The sequence below is a fragment of the Fukomys damarensis genome, unplaced genomic scaffold (genome assembly GCF_012274545.1).
Source record: "Fukomys damarensis isolate Sample0158 unplaced genomic scaffold, DMR_v1.0_HiC HiC_scaffold_3, whole genome shotgun sequence".
NCBI classification, from domain to species: Eukaryota; Metazoa; Chordata; class Mammalia; order Rodentia; family Bathyergidae; genus Fukomys; species Fukomys damarensis.
Window position 1 is genome coordinate 19,058,704 of NW_022900915.1, and position 9,774 is coordinate 19,068,477.

General features: G+C 36.5%; 2 protein-coding genes across 9 annotated transcripts in view; one reads left to right on the plus strand and one right to left on the minus strand.

Moving 5' to 3' along the window:
• Fam13b (family with sequence similarity 13 member B) overlaps window positions 1–8,655 on the plus strand; it is a 97,635-nt gene extending 88,980 nt beyond the window's left edge. For all 8 annotated transcript variants that reach the window (XM_010613750.3, XM_033767341.1, XM_033767335.1 and 5 more), the window contains 4 exons: window positions 1,466–1,549; window positions 1,645–1,808; window positions 2,634–2,735; window positions 4,964–8,655. In XM_010613750.3, the coding sequence (XP_010612052.1) occupies window positions 1,466–1,549; window positions 1,645–1,808; window positions 2,634–2,735; window positions 4,964–5,087 (474 nt within the window). In that variant the 3' untranslated portion in view covers window positions 5,088–8,655. The remainder of the gene's footprint in view (window positions 1–1,465; window positions 1,550–1,644; window positions 1,809–2,633; window positions 2,736–4,963) is intronic.
• An 8-nt stretch (window positions 8,656–8,663) lies between these two features.
• Pkd2l2 (polycystin 2 like 2, transient receptor potential cation channel) overlaps window positions 8,664–9,774 on the minus strand; it is a 24,535-nt gene continuing 23,424 nt past the window's right edge. Inside the window, exons 8-9 of the mRNA XM_033765620.1 lie at window positions 9,318–9,453; window positions 8,664–8,931 (exon numbers count right to left, since the gene is read on the minus strand). Of these exons, the coding sequence (XP_033621511.1) occupies window positions 8,835–8,931; window positions 9,318–9,453 (233 nt within the window). The 3' untranslated portion in view covers window positions 8,664–8,834. The remainder of the gene's footprint in view (window positions 8,932–9,317; window positions 9,454–9,774) is intronic.

Consider the following 9,774-nt stretch of genomic DNA (forward strand, 5'->3'; position numbering starts at 1 on the left):
ATGCCTGGCTAGAACAGTTTTTCAACACTTGGTACTAGGACAACTGGATATCCAAATACAACTATACCTCATACCACAGATAAAAGCTAACTCTAAAGGGATAAATGACCTAAATGTAAAATTATGAGACTCTTGACTATATTGAGTAAGACAAACAATGTTGGTGGGGACGTGGATACATTGGGGTCCTCATAATATTTTTGGTGGGAATGCAAAGTGATACAGCCGTTTTTGAGCAGTTCTTCAAAAAGTTAAAATTAGAGTTACTGTGTGCCGGAGCAGCTCCTGCCCCAGGTAAATACCCAAGAAAGGTGGAAACATATGTCCACACAAAAATTTGTACACAAGTGTTTACAGCAGTATTATCCATAATAGTTAGGAAGTGTCTGTCAGCTGATGAATAAATAAAATACGATATATCCATACACTGGAATATTGTTCAGCAATGAGGAATGAAGTATGGATACATATATGCTAAGGTATGAATATGCCTAGAAAACATCATGCTGAGTGAAAGAAGCTAGACACAGAAGACCTAATAGTGTATATTTATATGAAATATATATGGGCAAGCCCATAAAGGCAAAATATAGATTAGCCTTTACTGAGGGATGGTGGAGAATGCACATGAGTGGCAGCTAGTGGACAGAAGTGTTTTGTTTTGCCTTGTTTTATTTTCAGTTCTGGAAATTGCACCTACAGCTTTCACACTGAGCTACCTCCTCAGCCCCTTTTTAAATTTATTTTTTTCTGAGACGGGATTTTACTAAATTGCCCATGCTGAACTCAAACTTGTGATCCTCATGTCCTCACCCTCCAAGAATCCTGGGATTAGATGTGTACCGCCACACCCAGGAGCACAGGATTTCTTTTGGAGTGATGAAATACTCTAGAATTAGATAGTGGTTACAGAACTGTACATTAAAAAAAAAAATTTATTACTATATGTTTGTAGCACATAGTGATTTACATTCACTGTGGGGAGTTGGTACATTTACATAACACATTCTTTTTATTTCCCCTTCCCTCCCTTTTCTTTCATTATATTTTAGGCTTTTCTAGACATAAATTATTTGTCACTTATGCATAAATATAAAGAAATAAAACAGACATATTAAGGAATTTCTAAAGTAATTAAAAGCATATGTTTAAGATTTTGAGTTTGTTTCTTTGTTCTGTTTTTGTACCTGGGATTGAACTCAGGACCTTGTGCTTGCCAGGCAGGCATGGCACCACTGAGAGAAATCCTCAGTCCCATTTTTTTTTTTTTTTTTAACGTTTAAGATTTTGAACATAGGGCCGGGGATTTAGCTCAGTGGTTCGGTGGCCTGCCTTGCAAGCGCAAGGACCTGAGTTCAATCTCTGGTAAAAAAAAAAAAAAAAGATTTTGAAAATAAAGTTCCTCTATAACAAAGAAGGGAAGCTTGAGTAATACTTTAATGTAAAATGTATTATTGGTTAACAGGGATCTCCCTCCACCAAAAGAAGAGTTCAGATGCTACAGCCAATCATAGAAGGAGAAACTGCACATTTCTTTGAAGAAATCAAGGTAATCCTTTAGAGAGCACATTCTCTTAATTTTTTTCCCCAAAGGAAAAGTTGCAAGTCAGGGTTATTTGATTTTCTATTTGGGTGTGTTTTTAGGAAGAAGAAGAAGAAGATGGTATTAGTCTGTCCTCTGAATTAAATGATATCTTGAAAACAGCTATACAGGCACAGTCTTCATTGGAAAACTCAGAATCTGATATTGAAGAAAGTCAAAAACTGGCTCTGGATCTCCGATTGTCAAGTACTCGAGCAGCTTCTATGTATGTATGCTGGTTTGTGATTTTAGCGTCGTTGTATAACAAAATTTAAATGCCAAGAAATTCTGTATTAAGTAATTGAACATTTGGAAGGATTAATATAAGGGATGGCTCCAGGGATGTAGCTCAGTGGCACAGTGCCTGACATATAAGTGCAAGGTACTGAGTTTGATCCCCGGTAACAAAAAAAAAAAAAAAAAAAAAAAAAAAAAGGAATCAAGGTATACTCCCTTATAAAGTGCAGTTTACAAATGCATGTTGTCATTTTCTTTATTGACTATAATGTTTCAAATTTTAAAAAATGAAATCCTGTATTGTATTTATAACAGTATAAGAACTTATCTTAGGGTTGATCGGTGTTTTGTTCTATATCTCACCCTCTTCTAGAGACTATGGTTTATGTCAGGGGTTCTCAACCCTGACTTCACTTTGCAAACAAGTAGGAGAACACCCTCCATACTAGGGATTGAAGCCAGGGGTACATCATACCTACATTTTTTTTTTCTTTTTCTTTTTTTTTTTTTTTGAGACATTCTCAATAAGTTGCCCCGGCTGGGCCAAAACTTGCGGTCTTCCTGCCTCACCCTCTAAAGTGCTGGGATTCTAGCTGTGCACCACCAAGCCCAGCTAAGATTTTTTTTTAAGTGCTGATGCTGAGCCCTATTATCAGCTATTCTGATTTAACTGATTTGGGGTAGAGCTTAGGCATTGATTTGCTGCATAAGTTCCCCACCTGATTTTTACTTGAGCCAGAACTAGAACTGCTATTAAGAATATAACAAATCAGCTTTGTCTTTTCAGTAATGTTTTCTTCCATTTGAATTTTAGGCCTGAATTACTGGAACAACTTTGGAAAGCCAGAGCTGAAAAAAAGAAACTACGTAAAACATTACGGGAATTTGAAGAAGCATTTTATCAACAAAATGGAAGGTTTGTTGAGCATCACAGAATAGTCATCTGTCTCTACTAGCTCCAAAATGCTTATAAGTTAAAAGAGTGGTATGCAGTGGATTAGAAATAAGTTACAGCATTGAAGAAAATTAGCATTGAAAGTAAAATTTTATGATGTTCCTTTGTATGCTAAAGGCCAGCTACTATTAATGGAAATAAAAAGTCACAGCTAAAGTAAACAGCATCTAATAAAATATTTCAAGGCTGGCCAGGCGTGGTGACTCAGGAGGCTGAGGCAGGAGCATTGTAAGTTCAAAGCTGACTTGGGCAACTCCGAGAACCTGTTTCAAAATAAAACATAAAAGAGTATAGCTCAGTGAAGGAGGACTCTTGGGTTAAATCCCAGTACTGCCGAAAAAAATAATTTCAGTGTTGTCCTTGGGCTGTGATGGCGAACCTTTTAGAGCTTTCAGTAATAACAGACAGCTCACTGCAACACGCATGCCATAGGTTTGCCACCACTGTCCTAGAGAGTCTTGGTTGAGTTGCATTGGGCTACCCTCCCCCATGCTGAGCAGGGAACTTTGGGACCTCACTCGTGCTAGACAAGCACTCTGCCACTCATCTGCATCCCACGATGATTTTGTTCCTCCGTTCCACATCCTCACCCATGAAAAGTGCTTATGAAATGTGATGTTTTTCTTTTTAGGAAAGGTCCCAGTACTGGTTTGGATTCTTAATTTTTATAGTGAGACCACTGTGCTTTGGCTGCATGTTGGGTCATCCCAGGCTGCCCATTTTGAAGATGTGTAACAGTGAGACAATACAAATGATACCTTGCAAGGTTCATGAACTTAATTTGTTCTTCAATTTTGGAAAAGATGGCCATATTTGTGGGAAAGATGGCTGTGATTGTGTTTGTCACCTGATAGAGAGTTTGGAAACAAAAACAAAATTTTGCCAAATACTTCTGTTTGAGAATCAAATGAACTGAGGTACCACTGTGTGGGTCCTGTAAAACACTGGTATTTGCCTTTATCTTACTAGTGTGCATAGTTGACCCTGGGGGACTCTTTTATATTATTTTTCAGTTAGGGTCTCACTGTATAATGCAGGATGCCCTTGAACTTGTAATCTTCCTGTTTCAGCCCCCAAAGTAGCCAGGATTACAAGAATGTACCACTGCACGGGGAACACTCTTAAAATAAGAAAAGTAGGGCCGGGGAAGTAGCCAAGTGGTGCAGTGCCTGCCTGGCAAGCACAAGGTCCTAAGTTCAATCCCTGGTACCAAAAAACAAATTTATTAAATAAAATAAAAGGAGAAAAATACTTTCCGATTCATATGATGGCAAAAATGATTTAAATTATCAGAAAGGCTTTCCAAGTATAACTAGGTGGTTTTTACCAAACCAATAGCCCCATTACAATTCTAAAATGTGTTTAAATTCATTCTCTCTTTTTTGAGAGTCTTCTGTATAGGTTTGCATATACAGTTTTAAAATGCAGTGAAACACAAAAATGCATTTTCTGAGTGCCTTCAATTTCTTTATATTATTGGTGTTTTGTGGGGTTTTTTTTGTACCAGGGTTCGGTCAAACTTAGGACCTTACGATTGCTGAGCAGGCACTGTGCTACTGAGCTACATCCCAGCCATTGGGTTTTTAAAATTTTTTCTTTTGAGATAGAGTAGTTCAGGCCGGCCTTGAACTCCAGCAGTCCTTCTCCCTCAGCCTCCCAGGTGCTGGGATACAGATATGCTGCACCTTACCCAACATTCTTTATATTACTGGAAGAAAATTTCATTTATAATTATGCTTAGAAAGATTTATTGCTTTGGCTAGTGAATAGCATTGGTCATTTAATATAAAGTTAGTGGACTACTCTGTTACAGACAAGGTGGTTTACTTTCATATCTTAATTCACTGGAGTCACAGTTAACTAATTGTAGTGACTTAGTGTGGTTTTTCTGGCATGTAAGAGATACAGATCTGGCAGAGTTTAGTAATAATGTCTTATTAAAATTGATTACTTCTGATTTTCCACACTGAGCACTGATGAAGTATAGCATTAATCTTTATTAGTAGAGAAACCCATCAAAGATAGGAGTATAGTATTTTATTTTAGGAATGTTCTTTGAGGATAAGAAAATTAGTCCAGCAATTTTTTATTTGAATTTATAATTAGTATTACTGTGTCTCAGAATAATTTCTAAGCCTATTTTCCAGGTGCTCTCTAGAGAGTATTACAGATTTTATTTTCTCCCTTAGGAATGCCCAGAAAGAGGATCGTGTTCCAGTGCTTGAGGAATACAGAGAGTACAAGAAAATTAAAGCTAAGCTTAGGCTTCTTGAAGTTCTTATCAGCAAACAGGATTCTTCAAAATCCATATAAAATATGCTCCTTGAAAATTCACATCATAAAATCACTTGTATTCCGTGATGTTATCATCATGTGTACTTGACTGGTCCTTGAGCTTATTTTGTCAGGCATTCAGAGAATCTCATTTTGTACTTGGTTGTGGTGCCACTAAGCAAGTGAGGGGAGGGTAAGTTGGCCCTCTTGGGGAGCCTGAGTGATGTTCCATGTTGACCACAGACTGTCCTCTTCACCTTTAGCAAACATGCAGTCTCCTTCATTGTTTTGTACTACCAACACATCTATTAGCAAAAGACTAGAATTTTATCCTTTCAACTTCAAGAACTTTGGAAACACAAAGCTTTTTGTTAATTACCTTTTTTTTTTCCATTACTGAAGAAAATTGAGAGGAAAAGCTTCATATTGAACACTTCGGTTACCTTTTTCTTACTGAATGACTGATAATTTAAAAGAAAACCTATAGAAGTGCACATATGCAACTGTGTTCTGTTTTCTTAGACAACCAAAATCAAACTGAGATTACAAGTCCTACTGTGAAACACTTTTCTGTTTTAATTCCCAAAGTGACACCTTCTCACAGGTGAAATATTAACAAAACTTTACAGTTCAGTGGTCACATAGCTTGGATGAAGATTACAGTAGGTATATGACCAAAAAGTGACCTTGTTTAACCTATTGAAAACATATATCACACATCATACACAGAACTGAATCATAACACATGCTGCCTATGGGACTTAAGTTACTGTTTGTTCCTGAGTTATAATTTATCAGCTGATGATATATTTGTCTGGAATGGGTTCTGGGCTGTTCTCCCTTACCCATCTCCAGATAATGTGAGAAAACAGCCATGTCAGTATGTAGGAACTCTGATGGTGCTCACATTATTATGTTTAATCAAATGGGCCTAAATTGGCAGAGTAATCATTATGCCTAAGTAAATCTGCTCGTAACAAGGGCTATACCACTGCATTTTTACATGAACTTCAGGGGGCTGCATCTTTTTTTTTTTTTCTCCTTTTCCTTTTTGAATCAGTAAAATTTGTACAGTGAAGCACCCTTTAAAAGAGACCACCTTTTGCTTAATCACATTCTATTAAAGCAGCCATTTACAGTATGTGTAGTGGTATGTCCCTTGCCGTACACTGTTAGCATCTCTTTTTCCTTGGCTTTGCATGGCTTTTCTTCAGGTACCCTTGATATCATTCTGCTAATCACTTTTTTGAGATGGTGACTTCATTTGTGTTAACAATACAGTGGGCTTAATCAAAGTGTTAATTTTTTTTCCTGGTGCTTTTGGGTTGATGAGTGCCTCTGTGCCCCTGTTTTGCATGCAGTGACTCATGCATGGTTTTCTTAACTAGCTAATATTAAAAGTTTGTTTCATACAAAAAATGGGATTTTGCAACATTTTTAATAAGGGGAGGGAAGCATGAACCTCAAACTTCTGGCACTATTCCATAAGTAAGCACATGAAGTAGCTTGATAATAAATGTTTCTAGTACTTCACATTTCACTGGTGTGTGCAATGCCTTTTTTAGAGGGGGGTGGCAATCCAATGGTAGTGAATGTGTAATGGAAAAATTTAAAAAGCACTAAATCCAGTCTTTTTTGTATATTTTGTTTTGATACGGCTAGGTTATTCATAGGGTATTCCTAAAATGCCAAAAGATGTATCACTTGGATTTGACTTCCGTCATGTGGTGTACATTTAATTTGGTCTCCATATAGGAGTATGACATCCAATTTTATGTGCACTGTATATTGTTTTTTATGAATGTTTTATATACCACATGCAGAAATGTCCATATGCACTATTTAAATGCTTTAAATAATATATTCCTTCTTTATAGTGCTAAATCTATTTGAGTACCATATTTTTATAAGTCATCGGCTTAATTGGTTTCATTTTAGAATTAACAGCTACTTTGTGATTGGTTATTCAACGTTAATGTTTGGCTGTGAGTAGAGTAGGTAAATGGGGCATGGCAGCACTTATGCTGTGACAGTATTATGTTATCAGAGTTGGGCAGTAGGTGGTAGAATTTGGGAGATTATGGTAGTTTTACTTTGGTACAAATCAAAAGTGTATATCTATATACCGATATTATATAGATATATATGTCCACTAATATAATTGCATTGCTATGTCTGGCACATCATTGTATATAGAACTTTGTAATAAAAGAACTTCATTGTTCTAAGTCATTGTAAATGTATGTTTTTCCAGTAGGTGTCAAAAAAGTTGAGATTCTCATGTTTCCTATTCTTAATTTTAGGCTTGTGGTAATTACCCCACTCTGGACAACAGTATTACTGAGTGACTTGGGTGGCACAGTAAGGCAGGGAGAAGCCACTGACTACTTATCTTGTAGATAATTAGAGATAAGCTGCAGAAAGAAGAGTCAGCATTTATTGCTGTAAAGAATTATCCTATTAAGAAAACTTACAGTTTCTGAGAGAGCCTGGCCTAATGAAGACTGGTAGTAGTTTAAAAGTTCTTTTATTTGTTGCATACAGCTACTCTAGAGACTGAGGCAGGTGAATCCCTTGAGGCCAGCCTAGCCCAGGCAACACAGAGAGACCCTGTCTCAAGAACAAAATACAAAAATTCACATAATCAAATTTCAAAATCCAGGTCACTCCTGTAAGCTCAGTGCTGCAGTCAAATGATACTGCTTGGGCTAAAAGAACACATATTTTAAGGGGGCTTATGTAGCCTAGAAAAATTAAGTTTCCAAATACCAGTCTTATAACAGCTTTCTCACCATCTAGACAACTTATTTACAGTTTACAAATGCAACTTCTTATGACCCTGGTATGTCTTCCCTCATCTTTATTTTGGGAAACTTTAAATGTGCTATTTAAGAAGCTAGATAAAGTTCCAGTTTGAAATTATTAGTGAGACTTCTATATGTACTTCTGTCTTTTACACTTTGGCTTTTTCCGGGAAACTTCAAATTCTGAATAGAGGGAGGTTCTTTTACTTGGGTCATATATAATGTTTACACTAAGCCTTTATTCATTTATCCATGGCCAGAGGAAGTCAGAATATGGCATTTGAAAACACCAGCATTTCATATACTCTGAGAAAATTTTTTCCACATAATTATTAAACTATTAATAGATCTGCTATATGGGATATAAGCATTATTTTATACCCTCGCATTTCTAGAATCTAATAGACCTCAAAAGGACTTTATGTGTACTAGTGTATGTATACAGCAGGGCATATTATAATGTGTGAATTGGGGGTTTTTTGTGGGGGAGGTTGGGGGTTTTGTTTTTGTTTGGTGCTGGAACCTAGAGCTTTGTGCATGCTTGGCAAGCATTCTACCACTGAACTACCTTCCCTAAATTCATAGAATTTGGGTTCCATTCAGTGGCACTTCATTCTTAGAAATCATCTGATACTATAATTGACCCTGATGATACTTTGATGATAGGTGGTTTACTGTTCTGTTCTTCCTTCTTTTGCAGTGCTGGGAATTGAGTCCACGGCCTACGCACCACCCTACCTCCCTGCCCTTCCCCCTCTTTTTTGGAGACAAGATCTCGATATGTAGTTTAGGCTGGCCTTGAACTCATGACAGACCTCCTGCTTTAGCCTCTGAAGTGCTGGTATTACAGTCATTAAACCACCATGCCTGGCTTGTTTAATGCTTTTAAAGTTGAGTCTGAAATAAGTTTAGGTAATACATGAATAGTTCTTTGTTGGACATGTTCCATGATTGCTGCTTCACATCCTTACCTCCACTTGTCTTAGTGTTGTAGAGCTGAACACTTTCTCATCACTCGGTTTAGTTTTAAACTGATGTATTCTAATTCCTTCTCCACTGCCACAACATATAAAAAGAGTCTAGAAGATAGTTTAGAAGTTGTTAAAGAATGAATCAATATAGTTTAATATATAAAGACAGATTATTAGTGCTTGTAAGGGAAGATAGTATGGTAAGCTCCTAAAATGTGCTTTTATATGGCTGGTTGTAGCTCTGACATCTCTCAAGCTATGTGGAGAACAGTATCTGTTATACATAACAAATATAAATAGAAGTTTCTGTCATTCAGAAGTGTAAGGTTAAAAGTCTCTTTTTAAGCAAATGGGGCAGTGTGGTCTAATCTTAGGAAGTGGAACAAAAAAGAAGTGGCATCTCAACATAAGGGTATAGGTTCAGTTAAAAATATCACACATTCTCAATCCCTGTTTCATGGTGTCTCAGTACCCTGGTTACAACAAATGCTTACTTGTGGAATTCTTGTTGAGTGACAGGCTGGTAGTCATCCTGCAGTTCTGTAGAATAATACCTTTTCTCAAGCTTCTCTTTCCATTTTTTCATTGGCTCAGCTCTTTGAATCTCCTGTTTAGAGGACAAGTATGTGGCTTACAAAGCTTGAAATTATTTGTTCCTTATAAATCTTGTGAAACTCTGATTTTGGAGAAGGCTTTTTGATGACAATTTTCTGCAGAACGAGTTTAGACTTTTTATACCATTTTGCTCAGTTTTGACGTTTTATTTTCATAAAACTATCCATTTCAGTTTTTAAAATGTTACTTTTTGAGCTAGACAAGTCTTAGTGATATCTTTTAATTCTTTTATTTCCCCTGTTATAATTTATGTTATATGTTTATGCTTTTAACCTTTATTCCACTGATGTACTGATTTCTCTAGAGAACTAGCCTTTTTATTTTATATATTTTTTA